Source organism: Lepidochelys kempii, chromosome 9 (assembly GCF_965140285.1).
Source record: "Lepidochelys kempii isolate rLepKem1 chromosome 9, rLepKem1.hap1, whole genome shotgun sequence".
Classification (NCBI taxonomy): Eukaryota; Metazoa; Chordata; order Testudines; family Cheloniidae; genus Lepidochelys; species Lepidochelys kempii.
This window is the reverse complement of record NC_136388.1, coordinates 39,533,961-39,560,659: the sequence shown is the minus strand read 5'-3', so window position 1 is coordinate 39,560,659 and position 26,699 is coordinate 39,533,961. Positions and strand designations below refer to the sequence as shown.

General features: G+C 40.7%; 1 protein-coding gene across 1 annotated transcript in view; it reads left to right on the top strand.

Moving 5' to 3' along the window:
• Positions 1 to 26,699, top strand: part of PXYLP1 (2-phosphoxylose phosphatase 1) — a 102,455-nt gene that overhangs the window by 50,620 nt on the left and 25,136 nt on the right. The window contains exons 3-4 of the mRNA XM_073359962.1: positions 17,489 to 17,641; positions 18,739 to 18,865. Coding sequence (XP_073216063.1) covers positions 17,489 to 17,641; positions 18,739 to 18,865 — 280 coding nt within the window. The remainder of the gene's footprint in view (positions 1 to 17,488; positions 17,642 to 18,738; positions 18,866 to 26,699) is intronic.

The window sequence follows — 26,699 nt, the reverse complement described above, 5'->3', positions numbered from 1 at the left end:
TGAACAAAATGAAAACTCAGTTTGTGGATTTTAGTGATTGCTGCTGGCAGCCTAATGTGTATATTTAAAAGTTCAGAAAACAATATTCCCTTTGAAATGCCTGCTGCTGTACTGATCATTGCCATCAGACAGTCATGGATTTATTTCTCTTTGGTAGGAAAGGAGGTTTGCATCCAATAGCATAAAGAGAACTACTCCAGTAAGCTTTTGATGATGTTTTTGTTCTCATTTGTGCTGAATGTTTGCTGCAGACATCTATGGTTAAGGTGAACTGGAACATAAAATGCTGCCACAGCAAGTATTTGTTCAGTTCTGTTGATGAAAAGCATTGGCCTGACAAGAACGTTTATTCAATGATATCTACTCCTTGGTCACTGTGCTTTTAAATATTTTGCTTAAATATTTGCAGTATGAACTCTTTGGCCCTCAGGTCTACTTCCCAGTTTATAAGTTACTAGCTGAGCTGCATGTCACAGTGTAGGATGCTCAGAATTGTATTCTGCTGTGAATTAGCTGTCTCCAACAGAAATGGCCTCAATCAGTATGACTCTAAATACAGATAAATGAGGAACAGTAGTAGATGCTATAATCCACAGTTAATGCAGATTTTGTATGTGCGTGCACACACTGCTCAGCCCCAAGTTCACCTTGTGTAACAGGGTAGGGTACTGGAGTACTCTCTGTGAGGCATAGGAGAAGGAAGGAATCCTCTTTCTTTCCTTCCTTCCTTCCTTCCTTCCTTCCTTCCTCCCAGTTCTGACCATTGAGCTGCTGCTGTGTGGCTGGTACTGTGACCTTGAGGCTGCAGTTTGCCCCCATCTAGCTCTTGTGTCTGTGGTTTGGACAAGGGACTGGGTTGGTGGATCTGCACAACAGTGAATCATCCACTGGCCTGTTTCCAGACCTTTCCCCATGTGCATGGGAGCTAAAGGAGGATTGAGTTCTTGGTATCTAGCACTGAACAAGGTAAGTTTATGTGGGGATGGCTCTATGCAGTTCAAAGGTGGGGCTGGGAACGGGGGAGATTTGACACATAGTTCTTGTCAAGGTTCCTCCCCCACTCTGAACTCTAGGGTACAGATGTGGGGACCTGCATGAAAAACCTCTTAAGCTTATCTTTACCAGCTTAGGTCAAAAGTTCCCCAAGGTACAAAATATTCCACCCGTTGTCCTTGGATTGGCCGCTACCACCACCAAACTAATACTGGTTACTGGGGAAGAGCTGTTTGGATGCGTCTTTCCCCCCAAAATACTTCCCAAAACCTTGCACCCCACTTCCTGGACAAGGTTTGGTAAAAAGCCTCACCAATTTGCCTAGGTGACTACAGACCCAGACCCTTGGATCTTAAGAACAATGAACAATCCTCCCAACACTTGCACCCTCCCTTTCCTGGGAAATGTTGGATAAAAAGCCTCACCAATTTGCATAGGTGACCACAGACCCAAACCCTTGGATCTGAGAACAATGAAAAAGCATTCAGTTTTCTTACAAGAAGACTTTTAATAAAAATAGAAGTAAGTAGAAATAAAGAAATTCCCCCTGTAAAATCAGGATGGTAGATATCTTACAGGGTAATTAGATTCAAAAACATAGAGAACCCCTCTAGGCAAAACCTTAAGTTACAAAAAAGATACATAGACAGAAATAGTTATTCTATTCAGCACAATTCTTTTCTCAGCCATTTAAAGAAATCATAATCTAACACATACCTAGCTAGATTACTTACTAAAAGTTCTAAGACTCCATTCCTGGTCTATCCCCGGCAGAAACCAGCATATAGACAGACACACAGACCCTTTGTTTCTCTGCCTCCTCCCAGCTTTTGAAAGTATCTTGTCTCCTCATTGGTCATTTTGGTCAGGTGCCAGCGAGGTTACCTTTAGCTTCTTAACCCTTTACAGGTGAGAGGAGCTTTCCCCTGGCCAAGAGGGATGTCAAAGGGGTTTACCCTTCCCTTTATATTTATGACAGTTCTAAACTAACTTATTTTAGCAATATAGTTGGCCCCTACTCTACATTTTTAATGGAAAGTTTGAAAAAATGTATAAAAGACACTAAATGTAGCTTGATGAATTGAGGTACACTGTTTTACACTATTTTCTTAACCTTCTCCAGATATTAACATTTTTTATTTTAAATCAGCTTTATGAAACATGTTTTATAAATGGATTGTTTTTTCTCTGCTAATCCAGAATTAGAGTAGTAACTTTGTCAACAATTTACTCCCCTGTTAAGCACAATCACGGTAGTTTATAAATTGTAAGCACAACAAAAGTCATAGAGTATCAGGATTCTAAAGTGGGACTACTGACAGGTGTGTAGTGGGTTTTTATTTATTTATTTATTTAGCTATTTATTTATTAAACTATTGCGTAATCTCAGGAGTAAAGATTAGTGTATGGAAACAGAGTTCCTAAACATACATTTCCATCTATTCTATATACTTAAGTACTTAGTCATTTGGTTTAAAAAAAAAAAAAAGTACAAAGGACACTAGAAAATGTAGATCTGTTTTAAATAATGTGTACAATTTTGATAAGTTAATAATATCTGTATATAGTTAATCAGTTTACCAGTTGGTTAAACGAATAACAAAAATGATATTTATGTATGAAGGGCTTTAGGTTCAGAATTGGCAATTTACATAGCTCACTATTTCTACCTAATATTTTTGTAAAAGGAAAAAAAATCCAGTACATTTTGTACAATGATATAGTACTCTTTATATCTGCTTTTATGGCACATGAGCAAATACAGATGGGTGCTTAGTATTTTTCTGTGCTTAGTATTAAATGTTTATTCTGAGTCTCCAGTTTTCTGAAAGTATCTGTAAATCTGAGAGAGCAGAGATGCTTGCTTCTAGAGGAATGGGTGAAAGTCCCCTTGAAGATGGAGGAGTTTTTAAGGTCTGTGTACTTGGCCTTGAAAATAGTACTTCTGCTAGACTAAACTAGCACTTGTTTTGGAGAAGAGCTCTACTTCAGCCAGTCCTCCTATGGTTTGCCAGAGAGCTTTGCGCTGATTAAACTGTAAGAGGTTTGTCAGAGTGGAGCTCCTTCCCTTATTCCCCCAGTTAAATCCCTTTATCAGTGCTATTGCTCCTCCTCTTCCGGTTCCCCACATGACCCCCTGTTAGCCGACGGCCAAGGATGTTTGGTGAGGTGCCAGCTATGCCCGTTTATACCATCCGTGACTTTAACCGCTAGGACGCACTGTCCCTTCGCGGCGGGCAGCCCGGGCTAGGCTGACGGACGCCCCAAGGTCCTAACCACCTGTGACTTTAACTGCTAGAGCTCAGAGCTCCTTCGCAGCGGGCAGTCAATACTGACTGACAGGTGCCCCAATGGCAGCACTAAGAGCCTCTCCACACCCGTGACTTTAACTGCTAGAGCTCAGAGCTCCTTCGCAGCGGGCAGCCAGGATTGACTGACAGGTGCCCCAAGAGTTTGCCCCGTGGAGGCGGCACAACTCAACGCTAGGCTCTTAGTACTCTCACCTAATGGCCAGGCTTTAGAGCCAAAACGGCTGAGGATCTTTAATTGTGTTGGCTGCTTTCCAGTAAACCAGAGAAAACAAGTCAGGCTTATGCATAAATGGTTACCAAAATTTATTAAGCTAGATTCTAATCATGTGGTTACAAAATTGCTAGTGCCTACTTATTTAAATGTAGAGATGTTACACACACAAACAAGTTACAAAACTGAAGCCACAATCCCAAAGAAAGAAAACAAGGTATAGAGCTCTATTTCAAAATATGTGTACACTAAAGATAGGAGATCAGGTGTGGGTGCTTCTTACCCTCCTTGCATCTCTCGATTCCAGCGGTGCCAAGCCAGGATCGGTCACTCAATTCCGCGGAAAGACGAATAAGGGACAAGGCGTAGGGACCCTCTTAGCTGCAGAAGCCTTGGGAGGCTGTCACTTATCTGACCAGCAGATAGATAGTGAAAAGCACTCAAAAATCATGGTGCTGTAGGTCCCCTACTTATACCTCTGTACTCCTTTATTCTCTTTCTCCTTTCTTATGCCAAATTGAGGCTGGTCTGTCGGGGTGACGCCAGCTTTCGCAAGAGTAGTTTACACTTGCAAAGGAGAGAAACAATAAGTTTCGACTACTGGACATTTCTTTTATCAGGGTAAATATTTTCCCACCTAGGATGTTGGTGTGTGTGCATCACGCTATTTAGTAGGGGCTAAGAGCCATGTCTGTCACAGGGCCTCTGCCTGCTGTGAGCTTAATCGTCGTATCTGCTCCCAGAGGCACATTGTAGCAGCACACCTGTGCTTTCACAGCTTCAAAGGCTGTGCTGGAATATATGTTAAGTGCCCTGTTCCGGCTTCCTCCTGTGTTTCCAGCAATGCTGGTCTGAGGGGGGGGGGCTGGCTGTCTGGCTACACCCCCCTACCCCACTTCCCCTTGTTTCTTCAGTATGTCGCAGAGCCAAGACAGCAGCACTGTGGGAAGCCCTTGACACACTGAGCCATTGTATGGGTACATCAGGCAACAGTATCCATTGCTGAGCTGTCTGTGCTTCAGGGGTTCCCAACAGCACTGATGCTAAATGGGAAGAAAAGCCAAGGGGGAGTGTGTGAGTGAGTAGGAGGAGGGTGTATGGTACCAGGATGGGTGAAGCAGGGTTTTAGAGTGGGGTGTAGAATGTGGAATGATGGCAGGCATTGTGGACAGCCAAGGTGTGAGGAGTGAGCATAAGAATAGCCATACTGGGTCAGACCAAAGGTCCATCTAGCTTAATATCCTGTCTTCTGACAGTGACCAGTGCCAGGCACCCTAGAGGGGATGAACAGAACAGGTTATCATCAAGTGATCTATTCCCTGTCGCCCATTCCCTGCTTCTGGCAAACAGAGGCTAGGGACACCATCCCTGCCCATCCTGGCTAATAGCCATTGATGGACCTTTCCTCCGTGAAGTTACCTAGTTCTTTTTAGAGCCCTGTTATAGTCTTGGCCTTCACAAAATGCTCTAGCAAGGAGTTCTACAGGTTGACTGTGTGTTGTGTGGAAAAAAATACTTTTTGTTTTTGTTTTTAAACCTGCTGCCTATTAATTTCATTTGGTGACCCCTAGTTCTTGACTTTTGAGAAGGAGTAAATAACACTTCCTTATTTACTTTTTCCACACCAGGTATGATTTTATATACCTGTATAATATCCCCCCTTCCTTAGTCGTCTCTTTTCCAAGCTGAAAAGTCCCAGTCTTACTTTGTTCCATACCCCTAGTCATTTCTGTTTGCCCTTTTTGAAACCTTTTCCAATTCCAATATATCTTTTTTGAGATGGGGTGATCATATCTGCATGCAGTATTCAAGATGTAGGTGTACCATGGATTTATATAGAGGCAATATGATATTTTCTGTTTTAGTATCTATTTCTTTCTTAATGATTTCCAACGTTCTGTTGGCTTTTTTGGCTGCCGCTGCACATTGAGTGGATGTTTTCAGAGAACAATCCACAATGGTACCAAGATCTCTCTTTTGAGTGGTAACAGCTAATTTAGACCTCATCATTTTATATGTATAATTTGGATTATGTTTTCCAATATGCATTACTTTACATTTATCAACGTTGAATTTCATCTGCCATTTTGTTGCCCAGTCACCCAGTTTTGTGAGATCCCTGTATAGCTTTTCGCAGTCTGCTTTGGACTTAACTATCTTGAGTAGTTTTGTATCATCTGCAAATTTTGCCACCTCACTCTTTACCCTGTTTTCCAGGTCATATATGAATATGTTGAATAGTACTAGTCCCAGAACAGGCCCTTGGGGGACACCACTATTTACCTCTCTCCATTCTGAAAACTGACCGTTCCTACCCTATGTTTCCTTTCTTTTAACGGTCCTCTCATGGATTGGTAACTTTCCCTCTTATCCCATGACAGCTTACTTTGCTTAAAAGCCTTTGGTGAGGGACCTTGTCAAAGCTTTCTGAAAATCTAAGTACACTAGGTCCACTGGATCCCCCTTGCCCACATGCTTGTTGACCGCCTCAGAGAATTCTAGTAGATTGGTGAGGCATGATTTCCCTTTACAAAAACCATGTTGGCTCTTCCCCAATAGATTATGTTCATCTATGTTTCTGACAGTTCTGTTCTTTACTATAGTTTCAACCAATTTGCCTGGTACTTAAATCAGGCTTTTTGGCCTGTAATTGTTGGGATCACCTCTGACATCACATTAGCTATCCTCTAGTCCAGTGGTTCCCAAAATTGTTCCACCGCTTGTGAAGGGAAAGCCCCTGGAGGGCCAGGCCAGTTTGTTTACCTGCCGCGTCCGCAGGTTTGGCCAATCACGGCTCCGAGTGGCCGCGGTTCGCTGCTCCAGGCCAATGGGAGCTGCTGGAAGCGGCATGGGCTGAGGTGACATACTGCCCACCGCTTCCAGCAGCTCCCATTGGCCTGGAGCAGCGAACCGTGGCCACTGGGAGCCGTGATTGGCCAAACCTGCGGACGCGGCAGGTAAACAAACTGGCCTGCCCCACCAGGTGCTTTCCTTGCACAAGCGGCAGAACAAGTTTGGGAACCACTGCTCTAGTCATTTGGTACAGAAGCTTATTTAAATGATAAGTTACAAACCACATTTAGTAGTTCTGCTATTTCACATTTGAGTTCCTTCAGAACTCTTGGGTGAATACCGTCTGGTCCTGGTGACTTATTGCTGTTTAATTTATCAATTTGTTCCAAAACCTGCTCTAATGACTCCTCAATCTGGGAAAGTTCCTCAGATTTGACACCTAAAAAGAATGGCTCAGGTTTGGGGGAATTCCTCACATCCTCAGCTATGAAGACCGAAGCAAAAAAATTATTTAGTTTCTCCGCAATGGCCTTATCATCCTTGAGTGCTCCTTTAGCATCTTGATCGTCCAGTGGCCCCACTGGTTGTTTAGCAGGCTTCCTGCTTCTGATGTTCTTAACAATTTTTTTGAGTTTTTGGCTAGATGTTCTTAAAATTCTTTTTTGGCCTTCATAATTATATTTTTACACATCACTTGCCAGAGTTTATGCTCCTTTCTATTTTCCTCACTAGGATTTAACTTCCACTATTTAAAAGATGACTTTTTGCTTCTCATTGCTTCTTTTACTTTGTTGTTTAGCCACAGTGGCACTTTTTTGGTTCTCTTACTATGGCTTTTTAATTTGGGGTATACATTTAAGTTGAGCCTCTGTTATGGTGTCTTTAAAAAAAGTTTCCATGCAGCTTGCAGGGATTTCACTTTTGACACTGTACCTTTTAATTTCTGTTTAACTAACTGCCTCATTTTTGTGTAGTTCCCCTTTCTGAAATTAAATGCTACCGTGTTGGGCTGCTGTGGTGCTTTCCCTGCCACAGGGATGTTAAATTTAATTATATTATGGTCACTATTACCAAACGGTCCAGCTATATTCACCTCTTGGACCAGATCCTATGCTCACTTAGGACTAAATCAAGGATTGCCTCTCCTCTTGTGGGTTCCAGGACTAGCTGCTCCAAGAAGCAGTCTTTTCAGGTGTCAAGAAACTTTATCTCTGTATCCCATCCTGAGGTGACATGTACCCAGTCAATATGGGGATAGTTGAAATCCCCCATTATTATTGAGTTCTTTATTTTTATAGCATCTCTAATCTCTCTGAGCATTTCAGGGTCACTATCACCATCCTGGTCAGGTGTTCTGTAATATATCCCTACTGCTATATTATTATTATTCGAGCATGGAATTACTATCCACTGAGATTCTGGTATAGTTTGCTTCATGTAAGATTTTTACTTCATTTGATTCTATGCTTTCTTTCACATATAGTGCTACACCCCCACCAGAACGACCTGTTCTGTCCTTCCAATATATTTCGTACCCTGGTATTACTGTGTCTCATTGATTATCCTAATTCACCACCTTTCAGTGATGTCTATTATATCAATATCCTCATTTAATACGAGGCACTGTAGTTCACCCATCTTTTTATTTAGACTTCTAACATTTGTATATAAGCACTTTAAGAACTTGTCACTTTTTATCTGTCTGCCATTACATGATGTAATTGAATGGGACTCTTTCATTTGGCTGATTCTCATCTGATCCTACCCGCATTTTATCATCGTCCATCCTCTCCTCCTTACTAAGATGCAGGGGAGGATCTATTAATGGAGATTCTCTAAGGGATGTCCCTGTCCGAACCACATGCTCCTCCACACCTGCCGGTTTTCCCCCAGCCCTTAGTTTAAAAACTGCTCTATGACCTTTTTAATTTTAAGTGCCAGCAATCTGGTTCCATTTTGGTTTAGGTGGAGCCCATCCTTCCTGTATAGGCTCCCCCTTTTTGAAAAGTTTGCTCAGGTCCTAATAAATCCAAACCCCTCCTCCCTATACCATCATCTCATCAACGCACTGAGATCCTGCACTTCTGCAGGTCAAACTGGCCCTGCATGTGGAACTGGAAGCATTTCAGAGAATGCTACCATGGAGGTCCTGGACTTCAGTCTCTTGCCTAGCAGCGTAAGTTTGGCCTCCAGAACCTCTCTCCTATCCTTCCCTGTGTCATTGGTACCTACATGTACCATGACTGCTGGCTCCTCCCCAGCACTACACATAAGTCTATCTAGATGTGTCAAGAGTTGCGCAATCTTCGCACCAGGAGCACAATTCACCATGTGGTTCTCCCAGTCATCGCAAACCCAGCTATCTATGTTTCTAATGATCGAATCCCCCATAACTATTACCTGTCTCTTCCTAATAACTGGAGTTCCCTCCCCCTGGAGAGGTATCCTCTGTGTGAGAGGATACCACAACATCATCTGGAAGGAGGGTCCCAACTATGGGATCATTTCCCTAAGCTCCTGTTGGATGGTCTCCTTCCCTGAGACTTTCATCCTCCTCAACAGCACATGGGCTGTTAGACCAGGGGTGGGACCATTCTACTGTGTCCCAGAAAGTCTCATGTGTGTTCCTCTCTGTCTCCCTGAGCTGCTCCAGTTCAGCCACTCAGGTCTCTAAAGCCCGTACATGGTCTCTTAGGGCCAGGAGCTCCTTGCACCAAATGCACACATACGCAACCTGTCCATAGGGCAGGTAATTCTACATGATGCACTGAGTGAAATAAACTGGATAGCCCCCACTCTGTTGCTGAACTTCTGCCTGCATTCTCCTTTTACTTCTGCAGCTCGTTCCTTTGTTGCTTTTTTTGTTTTTATCAGCGGAAGGGTTTGGCCTTACATTTAAAGAATGTTAAGGGTATCTAACCCCCACTCAGCTCCCTTGCAAAACTCCCCTGTTCGCTGCTCCTATTCACTAGCTCCTTTGGTCGCTTGTGAGCAGGCTTTTTAAAGCTCTGGTCTTCCTGAGTAGCCTCGCCCCCTGCTAAGGGTTGATGGGTGCTAAAGGGCTTAGGGTTCAAAGCCTTATTAAGAAGCTCTCAGCTTTGCCTAGCAGGCCACTAGGCTCAGCACATGGTCCCTCAAACCATCGGCGCCGAGTTTGTAATCTGCCAGGGAGTGCTCCCACAGCTCTGCCCAGGCCCTGCCCCCACTCATTTCCCCCAATGCCCCACCCCTTCCCTGCCCAGTTCTGCCCCCGTCTCCCCAGCATGCTGCGCGCTCGCTCCTCCCCCCCAGTGCATCCTGATGCTGTGAAACAGCTGATCCGCGGTAGGCAGTGGGAGGGAGGGGGAGGTGCTGATCGGCGGTGCCCACTGGCCAGCAGGAGGCACTGGGGGTAGGGGGAGATTTTGGTAGGGAGGCTGCCAGTGTGTGCTCAGCACCCACCATTTCTTTTTCCTGTGGGTGCTCCAGCCCCAGAGCAGGCACCTAAAGCCCAAACAAACAGACCACATGGTATATTTCAGTCAAGAAGCAAGCACACCACAAGCACACAAACTACTGACAACAAACTTACCCCAAGGGTCACGTAATCACTCCTCCTTCACCTGAGCATGAGGAAAAATTTGGGATTCAGCTGTGGATAGCCTGGAGGGAGACATGTCTCCAAGAATAGCTCTGCACTGACAAGTCTCCTCTTCCAATGCTAGACATTGTCAAAGTCCAGTCTCTTTCCCCTACCTGCATTGATTGACTAGCTCTTAAATGTCTTTTTTTTTTCTTTTTTTTTTAACACCCTTCTACTCATAATGGCTGTGAATATGACATCTACTGAGTGAGAATTGTTTGTCCAGCACTGGCCAAACCAACTTCTCTCTAATGTGGTAGCAGTTAAATGGAACAAATAATTGTACAGCTGTACGTGCGCTTAAGGTGAGAGTGCTCAGCTGCCGCAAGACATCCTTATATCACAAAATTGCAAAACGTATGTACAGCTATCAGAAAGATTCAAGTTGGACAGGTGGATTCTATTCTGTCACACACAAGCATATTTGAATGTCACTGGTGTTCACATATGCATTTCTATAAAAAGCAAAGCTCTAGAAGTGGCCCTACGGAGAGGTTGCAGGATGGCAGGAATCATAAACTGGTATGGCAGGGTCCTGAGTTGAGTGCACTTGTGATGCTACCTTGCTTTTAAATTGACAGCACTATAAGTATTATTTTACACTAGCACCTCTGCGATTCAAACCTTATCTGTCTTTTCCAGACTGTTTTTAATGCTGTATATCTGCCAGAAGATTCTTCCTTCCCCATTCCATGTTTCATTGTTTCAGTACCCCTCTACCCTTTCTTCTTGTTCTTTCCTCACCAGTCCTCTGCTTTACCCTTCCATTTTCTTCCCAAACAAACAAAACAAAACACAAAAACCCTGCGGCTATCATGAGGATTTCAGAAACTTGTCTGGTCTGCAGTGTACCATGTGACCCTTGGAATAACCTATTAATACCAAAAAATCTTTACCTTGGAGGGAGGGATAAGTAACTTTTTTGTAGTTCCAAACATACTTGTTTGCTTTTACAGGCTAGCGTAAGACTACCGGATAGTCTTTGCGTTTTTGCTGTGTGGCTTAGTTCCATGTCAATGCTTTAAATAGTTTGCTCACATGGAACTGAAAGAACCATCTGTCTTATAAATGTAGAAAAATTTTAGATCACTCTGTGGCAAGAGAAAAAAAAAAGCACGTGACCATTTTAGCCTTGCTCCACACTTTCTTCTCAGACCCATTGCAGTTCTAAAGGAAAAAAAGTTTGGGACATGGCTTTGTTGTCTACTTTTATGCTTCTAGGTAAATATAGATTAATTTTTTCTAAAACTGTCCTTCTGTATAAATTGCTACAGGACCATTATGTATGTTTTTAATATTCAAAACCATACTGGAAAGAATGGAAAGTATTTGTAATGCAATAGTTTGATAGTTGATGTTATACAGCATATGCTTTGTTCTATGTGGACTGAAGTTTGTAATAATTTCATTTTCTGCAGTGTGTAGTTTTTTGTTCCTGTCAATTTCATCTGTATTCTTTTTACATACTCAAAACCTATATAGAACTGCCTCCCTACAGTTATTCATCTGAGTATAATATTTGATTTGTTCAATTATACTTTCTTTCTAAGGAGACTACTTCTCATGTAATCATGGATACAATTATTTTCAAGTGCCTGTTGTAATGATTGCATCCATTGCTTAGAAACTATATGTCTAGTATTTATGTTCTGTGAGCTCACTTTCTGGAGTTCATAAGTTGTTCTGCAAAAACAAGAGAACAAATTAATCAGACCCTTTTTAGATTTAATAGGTCATATTTAAAATACAGTGAAGATAAAGTTATTCAAAGGAATGTTAACATGTTTCAAAAGTAGCTATTTTTTATTCATACAAAAGATTTTCTCTGTTTGCTTAGCCAAAACTGTTTACATATTTAAAATGTTTCCTCGGCTTCTGTAAAAGATAAACTTTTTTTGTAATACACTCATTTATATAAAAGTCTGGTTTTGTTTAAATATTCTGTAATATGCAATTCAGATATTTACATAGCTCATAAATTTAAAAATACAATGAAAACCTTGGGACAGATAGCTGGTACAAATTGTTTTAGCTCCATTGTCTTCAAAAGAGTTACCGTGACCTACATTAGCTGAGAGTTTGGACCCTTTTCTCCAATTAAAATTTTTGTTAATACAAAACACATGAGAATTCAGACATAAAGATTCCTAGACCATTGATTGTGGTGGTGGTTTTTTTTGTTTTTTGTTTTTCTACCATCTGGACAGCCTCCTGCAATTCTTTTAGAGTTAACTGTACAGATTGCCCATTTTGACACCTTTTTATTTTTGTCTATTTGCCAACGTGTTCCTTTTTTTCATGTTTCAGATATTTTCTGGCGTGGCAGGACAACAGTCAGGGCTTCCTTGCTGTTGTATTTGGATATTAATGAAAAAATCATATATTGTATCTTGTTTCTATTAGTTCTGACTTTTTAAAATATCCTTTAAAATAATTGTATGCTATTGCTCCTCTAGTTTTAAACATTTTGACAAGGTGTGAACTTTCTAAGCTACTTAAATTTCATCTCTGTTGTCTAGCTGTTTGTATAATAATGATATACATACATAGTCTGTATAGCATAGTTTCAGTGTAGGAGAGGTTTCCAAAAACCTCCAAAAGTATACTTTAAATCTTCATTTTTATCCATTGCACTGACTTCTGGAAATGCTCAGATAGCAAATTAAATAAATCTGTTGAAATTTTCGTCTTACACTTTTGGGTCCCTCTCCTGACAAGAGAAATGCTTAAGTCCTGGCAGGATAAGGGCCATATTCTAAAATACTGTTAATTGGGGCTCTAAATTTAAAAATGTAAGCACTGACAGAGCATTGACTGTTCCACGGAGATACATTTAGCTTAGTTTCATTTGATCCTGTACAGCATGCATTATATTGATAGCACTAAAGGCTGAATTCACATAATGTAAAAATAACTATAATATGTCATAGCCATTTATTGTAATGTAAAATACATTGTACGGCAGAGATTTAACATTATACCAGTTTACATCAGAAAAAGCAGCAAAGAGATGGGACAACATTAGGTAGCCAACTCCATGAGTTACTTGCTGTAGCGATCCCTGTGACCCCATATTGTCATGGGCTTATTGGTCAATAGCTCTGCTCCGGGGCAGAAACAGGATTGACACTAAGGAGTAGGAGTTTCAGTAAGGAGTACTGACAGCGAAAACTGCTGCTCTTCTAAGAGCTTTTAATAGCTGCTGCTTGTGGAGCAGAGATGAGGTGGCACAGCTGGAGAAAGGAAATGTGTGTGCCGGGGAGTGGGGGAGGAGCCAGGCAGTGGGAGGAGGAGGGGGATGCATGCAAAGAAGGATTAGATAGGGAATATAAGAGTACAAGCAATGGAATTAGAAGGGGAAAAGGCACAATAATAAAGACATCAGACTGAAAAGATGACATAGAAAAGGCAGAAGGGGAGGGGAAAAAAAGAAGTTGAAAACAATTGAGAGAAATTCTGAGATTGCACAGGCAAAGTGGGAATGGATATTAATCATTTAGTGAGGGAGAGGGAGAAAGGATAGGGAGGCAAAGATATAGAATTGAAACTTTAAAAAGAGCCACAAAGAGGTATTTAAATTACAGTATTTTTTTATTGTTCACTTCTGACATTGGATAAGTAGAAATAACCTAATTTTCTAATAAAAACCTCAATTTGTATGAGTAGTTCAGATCATTCCTTCCAATGTGCATTATTATCTTGTATTTGTCAAAATGGAATTCCGTTTGTGGTTGGGCTACTCATTCAGCTGACGTATCTGGGTCCCTCCAAAGTTCTTCAAAGATTTCTCTATCTTGACTAACCTAAATAATTTTGTGTCATCTGAAATTTTTGCCACTCAGCTGTTCACCCATTTCCATAAAACTGATAAATGCGTTAAGCAATACTAGTCTTTGTACAGAAACTTGGGATAGCCCACTGTCAACTGGTCTGTAAGTAAAACATTTGCCACCATCCAATCATGAATAGTTGCAGCTGATTTTCAGAGAATGCATATTAGTTTTAGCAGTTTAGCCACTGGATTCCCTTGGAACTCTTGGGTTTATACCATGCGATCCTGGTGATTTGTGGCTCTTTAATTTATCCATTGTTCCAGTACTAATTCTTTTAATACTTAAATCTTTGGTAGTACCTCATCTTCGTTAACTGGATAGGGTAGGCCTGTGTAATTCCCCCATACCCTCTGTGGTAAAGACTGATGTAAAGAAATAATTTTGTTTCTCTGCAATAACTTTATTATCCTCTTTATTGCTCTCTTTTCTCCCTGATTCTGGCTTCCTGTTTCTAGTATACTTAAATACGTTTTTATTTTTATTTTTTGTTTTTGCTTCTTTGAGGGTTACACATCTTCTTTGTTATCTTATACTTAATAGTTTCAGAGCTAAATCTAATGATTTTGATTTTTTTTTTTTTTTACTTTAGATATAGTGTCACTGTTAGTTGTTGGTATGATTTTCCCCCAACCACCCACCAATGGATGTTGAACTTAATTATATTGTGTTCCCTATTAGTTACATCAACCCTGTAAGTTACTTAAACTAATAATAGTGTCTCCTGTTGTGTGCTCTGGAATTAGCTGTTCCAAAAAGCAACTGCTTATAGCATTTGAAAGTTGTCTGTCTAAAGTGTGTCTCCTTGGGACATTGGATCAATTTATATGGGGGTAATTGGAGTCCTCTATTAACTCTTTTATTAGGCATAGGAACTACTTTGATCTCCTTTAACAATATGCATTTACAGAGACTGGTATTATAATCTTATTAGTATAATTAAAAAACAGGAGTACTTGTTGCACCTTAGAGTCTAACAAATTTATTTGAGCATAAGCTTTCATGGGCTACAGCCCACTTCATTGGATGCATAGGGTAGAACATATAGTAAGAAGATATATATATATATAGAGAGAGAGAGAGAGAGAACATGAAAAGATAGAGTAAGAGGCTAATTAATTAACATGAGCTGGCACTGGGCTTTGTTGCAAGGATAGGTTCCTGGGTTAGTGTTTTTGTTGTGTGGTGTGTGGTTGCTAGAGAGTATTTGCTTCAGGTTGGGGGGCTGTCTGTAAGCAAGGACTGGTCTGTCTCCCAAGATCTGCGAGAGTGAGCAATCATTTTTCAGGATAGGTTTTAGATCTTCGATGCGCTGGAGAGGTTTTAGTTGGGGGCTGAAGGTGACAGCTAGTGGTGTTCTGTTGTTTTCTTTGTTGGGCCTGTCCTGTAGTAGGTGACTTCTGGGTACTCTTCTGGCTCTGTCAATCAATGCCAACTCTGTCCACATACTTATTCAAGTGACACCATCATAGGACCTAATCACATTAGCCATGCCATCCCCATCATTTTCAATAAGAAAATCTTTCCCTCTTTGAAAGGAATATGTTGACGGGGCAAAGCCTTGAGAGTTCATTATTATAGCTGCAGTTTTCAAGGGCTACTACAGAAAATAATCTTCAAACCTAGGCAATCTGAAGAGACTTTGTCAACTCAACTTTGTCCAATATTTGGATTTTGTAGAACAAGCTTTTGCAAAGCCAAAGACCTATGAGAAATATTTCCATTTATTTTGTTTCACAAATCCAAGTTTGAGTTGACTTTGTGTCCCTTTCAGTTTAGTGTGATACTGCCAAGGGCATTTTCACAACAACATTAATGTTCACTTTTGTTGACTTTTTGTTTTTGTTTTAGTTGGGTAAATCCATAGTAGTTAAACTGGGTAATTTTTTCTGTATATTTCTAAAATATACTCTGAAACCTTTCTAAAATCTGTATTTCTTACATTCTTCTGAAAGGGACACTGAGATGTTGTGGGCACCATGCATGATCTAATGTAATTTAGCTTTTTCTCATATATTTTAATAGCTTTCTCCAATTTAAAAAAATCTGTGCTATCATCTAACATGAGTGAATTCTATTTTTAAACTTCATCTGTGTGCAGTATTTCAGTTTTGAGTTCAGTGATTATAAAGTGAAAAAAATTATTAGATATATTTTGACGTCCTTAAGAATATTTTATTGTACAAGTAAACAACTCCTCTGGATGGGGGGAAAGGGTGATATCTGAAAATTGTAAAATCAAAGTTTACTAAAAACAAGTTACTCAAGTTTATCTATGAGACAGCTTTCAAGGGGAAATGTCTAGGAATAGTGAGCCCACTGCAGTTAGCTTCACATGTAAAAAACTGCTGCTTTAGACTGCCATTTGGACAGCAGTCACTGGTCCTCCAGCGAAAGTGCGTCCATGCAGACAGCTGATTGGCAAGAAGTGATCCTGCATGACAAGTAGTGGTTAGGCCATGCTTGATCCCTGGGCTGGGAAATACTCTGTGATATAAAAAATTACTTCAGCTGAATTTTTCTTATCTAACCATTCTGGACTGATGTGATTTTTTCCTGTGTTATTTTTGCCATTCTCACTGATTACTAGATCGTAAATTAGGTAGATAGAACAATCAAAACTGAAATGTACTACTTTCTCCATACGTTGTACTTCCCAAGGCCCCAGTCATCACTACATACCTTAAATTGATGACCATTTGTACTGAAAATTTTCAGTGGGTTAAATTGTCCTATGTGTAAAACAAGATTGGCTGCCACTCACAAAAAGATGACATGTTGGAAGTGTAATAAGGGTACTTTAGACCTGTTCACTGTGTGTTCTTCTGTACTACTGGCAGTGAAGACTTCTGATGTTTCCAAGGAGGTGATGAAATATAAAGCCAACAATCTGTTGTTGTCTCCCTGCCTGAACTAGTCTCCAGGCAGGCAACCAAAGCAACATTTCCAATTAAAAGATACTCTGTAGAGTCAAGTTTCTGAAGTAAATGCTTGTGATATTTACTGTCAAGAGTGCCTAACAGAGTTAATACTATCCTGAGCTATTAAACCTGACTTCAGAATAAGAAGAGTTGGGGAAATTGTCATTCCCATCCTCATAAAGAACAGACCAAAATCTGTTTTTCCCCTTTATATGGTGAAGTTCCTTTTCTCAATATTAGATTTCCTAAACTATTTTCTCAGCTGCTTTTTACCAAGAGAAGTCCCAGTAGTCCTCTGGCTACAAGTTCCTTTACCAAGATGTGTATCTCTTTTTCTTCAGCAACTCCTGTCCGACCTCTCAGGGTGTATGCTGAAGAGTCGTCATATCCGCAATCATGGGAGATAATGACTCCTGTCTTATCCACTGACTGTTGATATAGGTTTTTAAATTCCTAGTCCTGCTGCTGCTCCTGTCACCCATGGAAAAATCCAACACAAGAAGCTGTTTCAAGGAAAAGAGTGCAAATGCAAAAACAGTGACACTTACGTCCCAGATAGATTTCAGAGGTCTTACTCCAAGGAGAGCTCTTTAGGGTCTTCCTGATTTCATTATGTAACGGCATCAAAAATTGACAGGATGAACCCAGAACTAGTGTTCTAGTGTGACTGATTTTCATGGAAGTCCATTTCCTGGTAAAATAACCAATTTTTACAACTGAATATTTTGCACATTATTAAAATAATAATATGGATGTAATAACCAGTATTAATTTACTACAAATGTTATTAATTTTATGTCTTTTAGTGCACTTAATTCCAGTCAAGGAAGATGGGATGAACCCTAAGAGCCGAAAGAGAATAATGCCTGATCCACTGACCGAACCCCCTGCCATTGATCCTATTTATGAAGCTCGTGTTTACTGTAACGTCCCTAGCATAACTGAAAGCAGCATGGAAGGTAGGCTGTGTGACATGGTGTAGACAATTGACAGGGTTTATTTCATTATTAGGTTCTACGTGTTAGCACTGGAAATGGTGATTTTAAGTGTGTATTGTAAATGCTTTAGAACTTGGAGCTAGCCACAAAAATCTTGACTGGCCTCTGAAATATATTCAGTTGCCAAAAATGCTCAATTCCTCCTTCTCCATATTTTGTATTTTGATTTTGGAGTTGGTTGCTAAAGGAGACCTACAAAGGTTCTTCTGACACTTAAATTTTTGTAAGATCCACAAAGGAACAGGGGGGATAAGGAGAGAAAATATAAGATTGTAGCTGTTGTTTAAAAATATTTAGCATTTTGTTTGAAACAGTGTAATCACTTCCTAGTGGTGTGAAATTTTGAACATGTTAATGCTGAAGAGTCAAACTGGGACACAAGCAATTGGGGTGCTTCCTCAGAAATGACAGGTTAAGTTGGTGGGAACCATGGAAAGAGATAACGATGGGAGGGGAAAGCAGCCTCTAACTTCAGTTGAGGAAGACATTTTTTGGACTGCTCACCCCATAGTATGGCACAAAGCATCTTATATCACTATACCTTTGTATCATCCACTAATGTCAGTTAAGTGCTTATATCAGTCAGTCCCCTTAGAAAGTAAACCTAAGGTAAAGATTAAAAAAACAGTACTTGGATCCAAAGTAGCCCACATTTGGTGACTTTCTAGGCATGCTGGAAAAGTCATCTGCTGAACTGGGTTTTTGGAGAGGGCTGAGGGTATGCTTCCCAGAATGATTAAAGAAGGGGAGGAAAGGAGCTTTATGGTAACAGAGTTTCTTTTTGAATAATTTATTCTGACATTTCTGGGGTTCTATTGTAGTATTATATGTTGGGCACCTAGAGCCGTTATAGGTGTCTATATTATTATTTAAATTGAAATAAATACTTCAGGATAAATGACTGTCTCTCCTCCATATTCTCTAAGTACTGAATATAGTGTGGATAAACAACAAATAATTAACAATAATGCATGCTTTTTTACTTGGAATAGTAGAATTGGAAAACATATGGAGGGGATTAAGACGGATGTTTAATTTTACTTCTTCATTCCGCATAGGTCATGCACCCCATTATTTTAAGCTTGTGTCTGTCCACGTGTTGATTCGCCATGGGGATAGATATCCACTGTATGCCATTCCCAAAACAAAAAGACCAGAGATCGACTGTACATTGGTGTCTAGCAGGTAAACGTCCTGGATTTTACCATTTCTCTCTCAATGTTGACATTTACTGTAACATTTCCAAATGTTGTGTGAGAGCTGAGGCATGGTCATGAACAAAATTAGATAGAGAGAAATGACTGTTGTTGTGCATCCAGTTTGTAAAGCAGCTATCTGGGAATGGTTGATTATCTCTTCACTCAGCTATGAACAGTTGTCCAAGTTTTTTTTATTAGTCATGTAGCAGTCTGTTGTTTTGAAGTCTCTTTAGCATGTCTACCTCTTGGATAAAGTTAGAGAGTCATGGCATTATCAAAAAATCCAGTGTGTGTTAGCTACACACAAAATAGTTTGTCATTGAAAAGATGGCTTCTGTCATAGCAGGCCTTGTGCATTGAGATTATATTTAATCTCTTCATTTGGTCCTTAAAAATGTAAAAAAATTAAATGATATAATAGCGCACAGATACATATGAATATTTTTCACACAAATTATATTAATGAAGCATTTTGACTGGGATTAATTGGATAAAAGTGTAGAAATTCCAAGTTATGGTTCTTACAACTGTAATCCAGCTCACTCATCCATGTATAGGTTTTATATTAACATATATTAATATTAAGATAAATGCCTTACTTTTAATGGCCAATTTGGTGTCATTTTGTGTGAGATTCATAGTTTCAATTTCTGGAATTTGGAGCAATTTTAAATTTTAACCTAATATATTAAAAGACAATTCAGGTCGTTTTTCAAAGTGACAGAATCATAGATTTCTTTAAAAAAAATCTACTTTTAAAAATTAAGATATTTAGCAAAAATAATAAAATGTAATAAGATTTCATTAAGGAGGCCATTTCCTGGGGCCAGACAGGAAATTCAGCTGAAGATGGTGGTAACTCTTCAATTGATTTAATTGGTAAAACAGTTGACTTTGACTGCCGTTTTTAGGTACGGTTCAACTTGTATTTAATAGTTCTTGAGGGAGGTGGATAAGTGGAGCTTAGTTTTATATTATCTTGGGTACTTGTAGGCAGATGTGATTAGCACTTGAGGAGAGATACTACCCCTGAGTACTAGGGCAGAGTTGATGTCCTTGTTCACAACTACAGGTTGAATTGGTAGTTGAAAGTGCTGTTGGTACGTAAACTGAATGTGTCATTCCTATTCCACGGTAATTTTACTTTATTCATAGTACTTCTTGGTAGAGAAGCTTCCTTGGTTAGTTCTATTGCTGGAATAAATGAAGTTCTGCTGGTTTGCAGCACTCAGCATACTTTCTGCTGTGGGCGTTAAGTATGTTTTGGCCCCATTCACACAAGTATTTGAACAGAATTCAGCATGGCTGAGGATGGCATGGGTCATGAGGGCAATTTGTGACCCATCTGGAGTCAAACAGCTGCCCACTTACTGGTACCTACAGTGTCAGACTGAACTTACCCCCAATTGCTGGTAAGTCTCTAGGCCTTTAGTCTGTTTGATATATCTCATTGTAAGCATCCTGTTTGTGACCCAGCTCTCTGACAGTCTTCTCTGATTGGCCCCACATGAAGCATTTTCACATGTTCCCTCCTCCTCCTAACTCAACAAGCTGGCTCCTCTCTCTGCAGGGAGCAAGTCTGACTGTTGTGAACTCCCATTAGGTCCCTTTCATCCCTATCCCTCTTCTTAGCTTGCAGCATCCTCAAAGCCTTGTGTGCTGTCCTGCTTCTTTTTTGAGGTAGCCATCACTCCAGCAAACTCCAGAGCACCATTTCCTTGCCACTTCCTCACTCCAGTAGCTTGGTTTAAGCAAAGATAATTTTCCTAGCCTGTCATTTTGACCGTGTTACTGCTTTGCATCCCCCTGCTGGCTCCCCCTACTCAGTCGCATCGTACAAAACTACTTGTCTTCACTTTCAAGGCCCTTTACAATTTACCTCCATCCTACTTCTTGTCTGCCATTCACAGTTGAGATGTCACTGCTCACCACCTCCAGTTGGCCCACTGTGCCAGCCTCCATCATGCACTGCTTACATTTTCAAACAATCACCAATCTGTTTCTCCCATGCTGCCTCTCAGTCTGGGGAGGAACTCTCTGTAAACATCCATGAAACTACTTAATTATCATCCTTAAAACGTTCTCCTTTTCCGTGATGCCTACAAAAAACTTGACGTTAGTTAGAGACCACTGCCTGTCATGCTGACTAGTATTGTTTCCTTGTACTCCCCATCTGTCTTTATCCATTTGAGGGTCTCCTGATTTATACTTATACTGTAAATTTGGGGTAGGGGCTGTCTTTTTATTCTCTGTCTGCACATTGCCTAAAACAATGGGGTCATGGTGTACGATTAAGGCTATGAGGCATTACAGTAATACAAATAATCTTGTGACGAACATGTTCTGTTTAAATAAAAGTATCATATTCTGTTACTAGTTCAGAGCAGCACATATTCTCAGGGATTATCTATCTTCATCTGCAAATCCTGGGCTACATCTGCATATAAAAAACCAGAACCAATTTAATTGAATATCTACACTACATACACTGCCTCTTTCAAATTTAAAATATCTCTTGTCCCTTATCTAAATGAAGCATTCGAGATTGACTGCTTTTTCCACATCACTAGGAAAGAATTTCAATCTCAGTTAATCAAATCTCCTTTCCTGCATGATAACAGTAAATTGCAATCTCTGTTCAGTAAATTCAGATCCAGCCTCTGCTATAGAAATTTTGAAACTTTTAAAAATACGTATATTCCACATGTATAAGTTACCTTTGATTTTTATTTCTTAACATTTATCCTTAGTCTCGAAGAGAGAAATAATGCTTTTTCTTCAGTTTAGTTTCTTTTTGCATTGAATATCTTTTTTGGGTGGGGGGAGGGGAGATGGCACATCTCATTTTAATTTGAGCTCTTTGAGGTAAACAGATACAATGTCACTATTCAAAAATTGCTATTTACCAACAGTTACCCCTCAGTGCTATTTGAGATGCCAGCGTGAAAGCCAAAGTAAAAAAGAAAAATATGGTATGTCAGTTACCTCTGAGTAATAAATATTTTAATGACAACCACTTAATTTGAATGCTTGGTGCTTTTATTTCACATTATAAGGCTGTCTCCAGCCTAGCACTTCCACTGGTAGCAGGCCCAGTTCAGGCTGCAGACATTCTGAGTGTTGCTGCTACTTTTGGCAGCAACATTTGTTCTTTTTTACTTTAGGTAGTGCTCAGTGATGTGAGAAGTGCAGTATGGAACAATCAAAAGTGGACATTAGGAACATACAGTATAAAAAGACTTCACCCTAGTTTGTTTGGTTTTACTTATACTGTACTTGAGGCATTGGTGGTGACTGAGTTCCCAAAAGACATAATTTTCCCCAGTGAACGTTCTGAGGTTATGTCTACACTCAAAACCTGCACGATCAAGTCTCAGAGCCTGGGTCTGCAGACTTGGGCCCATGCTACGGTTCTACCAGTTGTGTAGATATTCTGGCTCAGTCTCTGAAACCCACCTGTTCCCAGAGCTTCAGAGCCCGAGTCTGAATATCCACACAGCTGTTTTTAACACCGTAGCTTGGGCCAGAGCCTGTAGACTCAGGCTCCGAGACTCGCTGTCATAAGTTTTGAAATGTAGTATAGACGTACCCTCAAAATTTTGAAAGCTGAAAGTAAAAACAAAAAATGAATGCCCAACATAAATATCCTTTTCTATCAGTATATTGATTACCTGAGACAGAATGAATAGCTGCAATAATTTTTTGTTAATTATTTCTTCAAATATATTTGTCCTTCTCTAAAGTTGGGACTACCTGACTCTCTTTCCATAATACTCACAGTCTACGGTGAGGGGCTTTGAAATCAATGTATCCAAAGCAACGTGCGAGAGCGAAGTGTTGTTAAGTAATGTCTTGCAAAACTCCTTTGTCTTTCTTTTTTCTTCTTCGCTATGGCAGGTTTGTGGACCAGAGCAGTAGAGAAGTTGATTACAAATCTCATTTAGACAAGGGCTGGGTTTTTGTAAGATTTCCAGTACTTCCTAGCAATTACTAGAGTTCCAGATATCCTCATGAAACTGCCAAATGCAATGAAAATGAAACCTCTCCTAACCTGAACAGAGCTGCAATTTAGTGTAAGGAATAGGAGAAGTTAGTTCATTATCTGACAGAGTTCTCACATCCTGGTTTATATGTATAAAAATATTTCTTGTAAAACAATGTTTCCCTGATACCATATGTCACCACTGAGGGAAACTCCACCTGTGTTTTCTCTGTGGTCCAGCAAGCACTCCTACTTTCAAGCTTCCAGCTCCCCAGCCATTGCCTTTTTCGGGCAGAGACCACATCTCACTCCCTTCTGATTGGAGTATGTCCCGGCTGCACAGTTCCCTGCCTACGCTGTGTTAATCCCAGCAAAGACAGCCTGCCTAAATAGACCTGTCTGCTCTCTCAGCTGTTACAGGTGTAATTGCTACAGTTATAAGGGATCACACAGTACGTCTTTTTCCAGCCTACTTTATTCTTAAGGTAAAAAAGCATTAAAGAAAACATGGTAAAAACACTAAAAGAACCTACGGCATGCTAATAAGTTTACCAAACGTCACCCCAACTTTAACATAGGTTCTGGCAGGATAAATTCTTCAGCACCCCACCCTAGGGGAGTCCTTGTGATTACCAGTCCATCACAGCTTCAACTCAGAACAAAGCACACTCATGACATGTTTAGTTCTCCCTTCATACAGTTCAGGCATCTTTGATCTGGAATTACCAGAAGCAGGTAATTGGTACACAATGGGTCTCTCTGCCAGGGCCGTCCCTAACCATACGCAAAATATGCAGCTGCGTAGGGCACCAGGAAATTTGGGGCACCAAATTTCCTGGTGCCCTGCGCAGCTGCGTGCTGCTCCAGCACCCTGCCCTACCTCTTCCCCACGGCCCCCGCACCTGCTCCGCCCCAGCCTCGCCCCCACTCCAGCCCTTCACCAAAGCTCCTTCCCCTTCCCGCACCTGCACCAACCCAGCCCCGCCACCACTCCCCTGAGAACTGCAGCAGGGCTGGGCCTGTACTCACCGGCGGCGGGAAGTGCAGCAACCCAGCCCCAGCTGCGCCGCCAGTGAGTGGTGGGGGGCTGCATAGGGCTCCAGAATAGCTAGGGACGGCACTGCTCTCTCCCCAGGGCGTGTCTTCAAAAGGTTGGCTTTAAAGTGGATCATTTGCATTTCCCAGGTATTTCCTAGAAAATTCACTTCACAGGTACTGTTCCAAAAAAGTTTATTGAAGTTTCAATATCTTCCAGAGATTGCATTAGTCGGTCTCCTAAGAGAAGGTATATACATACAATTCCACAATAACACATACACAATTGCATTTCTAATACAATGGACCCCAAAGATGTTAAACTTAATTCAATGAAGTTTAACCTAATTCAATAAAGTTCATTAATGATATTTCAGGATATTGTCACTGTCACACTCTTGATGATTTTTAAAGAGAAAAATCTTCTAAATTAAGCTTGAGCATTTTGTACTTAAGGAAGCCTGATCATAGTGCATTTTGAAAAACTCTTACGCTAGTATATTTTAGAACTTAAGCTAGTGTTGGCTGCAGTTCAGTGAAAACCAGAAGCTTTATTGTTACTGTCCACTCAGCCATGCAAGGGTCAAGAGAAGAGGTGTCAGCAGGATTGTCTGAATTGCAGTGTTTTCTTGTAGTCTCTGGAGACAAGTGCCAGCGGTATAAATGCATGGGTGTTGCTTCCTCCGCATGTCACTCGGGCAAGAACTGACCAACAGATGAGCAAGCATTAAGTTACTCCTCCAAGCAGCACACAGGATCTCCATTTTCCTTCCCAGCAAGTTCTTCCTGCTCCTTTACTGTAGAATCAGGCAGAGAGGTGGTTGTTCTGTGGTGCATTTTAAGGGTAGTAGAGCAGGAATTTGAATCGATTTAATTTGGTTTTTAGGTTTGTCATTCTCACATGTAAGTTCCTGGTCTCAGGAAATGCATAAGATGCCTTGCTGCGTGTCCCCCATGCCTCCAGCATAAGCAGCACCTGTGGTTTTGTCTTTGGAACCAGATTACCTCACCTCTTCAGTGTCTAAGTGGTTTCTATGTAACTAATGACTGGACAGTGGGTATTGTGATATTCCTTGTCTCCCTGACTGGCTAGTCTTGAGCAGTTCAATTTAGGAAACTATTAGACAAGTCCCAGACAGTGTCCTGTTTCAATTCTTTGCCCTTCTGATTATATTAAAATCAGTTAACTTTAATAATCTTGCATGATGGGGATGTTGCTAACATATACAGAACCGGTGTGATAAACTATCTGGAATGAATCATTAAGCATAGTTTAATCCCATACTCATAAAACTAATAGGAACCTTTACTAAAGAGGATCATTTACTAGACATGTAACATAAATGGGCAGAAAAGTTAGCCGAGTCTGAATTCAGTAAATTCAGTGTCTGAAGAGTACTGAAACATGAGGTGCTCTGCTCACCACAGGAGCGCCTCCTTGTGGCCATATCTGAGAATTAGCTCTGCTCGTCTGATGCCCCCTTCTGCAGTTGCTCACTCCACCTCTGTCTCTATATCTTGCAGTCTCAAGACTCAAATGCTCCCGCTTTGTGGCTTGGCCCCCGGCTGGGTCACTGTAGTCCACCCCTTCCAGGGCATGAAAGGCTCTTGGGATCCACTGTCCAGTGCTGTCTTCCCTCTCATTGCCCCTTAATGGCGCCTCTGCTCAGTGGCTAGTGGGGACCTAGGCCTGCCCTTGACACTGGGTTCCAGCCCAGGGATGCTACAAGTAGTCAAGGTCTGCACAGTCCTGAACCGTACTGCTGTATCCTTAGGCTGCTCCTATATTGCCTTCTCTCACCCTGAGAGTGACTGCAGCCCATCTCTCTCTGCAGTCCCCATCAGCTCTCAGCTACTGGGATTTATTCAGGCCCTTCCAGTCCAGCTGAACCTTATATCTAATTAGTTCTTGCCCCCTTGCTGCTCCTCCAGGTACAGTGTAGGTGGATAACTAGCCTGCCTAGCCACCTTAACCCCTTCAGGCCTTGTGTGGGATGGACACCCTATCACAACTAGATTTATTTTTTTTAGTCAGGATATCTGACTGCATAAGAAAAACAACCCGGAAGTAGGTATATGTCCTGAAATTTGCAATTTTAAGATATTGCCTTCAGTAGCAGGCAGTGCTATAACCAAGCGTGAATAATTAAACAGTAACCATATAGCTGACCAAGCTAATACTCTGATTGGATGACTCCGCAAAGAGTTGCAGAGTTGCGTATGCACAATCTGTTTTGCTCCATCAGTGCATCTACTGTAGCAGCAGGAAGAAAATGTACTTCAGAAGGCCCTTCAGACTTTATTTAGCTTATCATTCTTCTATTCTGTAATACAGCCCAAATTATTTATGGAAAAGAAATGGAAATAAGATCCTCTTCCATAACCATGTCAAGATAATAGCAACATTGTCTCCATTTTGTTGGTCAAGAAGTTTATGCCATTATTAAAGATTTTTTTAACATTATTTCATTTCATGTTTGAAAAGAGAAACAGAAAATGTGAGGGCCTTTTCCCTTCCTGTTGTATAAAGCAGCCCCACTTCTAAAGCATTTATTTCTTCTTAAGCATGGAAAATTCAGGGTAGAACAGAAGTAAACAAAACATCAGTCAATACCAAGACTCCATGTGGTATGTACAATGCTGCATTTAGGAGCAGAAGATTCAAATAATTTTTTTCACTGTCTTTTACAAAGAAACAAACAGTTATAGAAAAGATCATGGGCAGAAATTTAGGGAAAACAAATTACCTGCACTCCCTCACTTTGGAAGGGAACATGAGTATTAATCTCTTGCTGTGATTTTT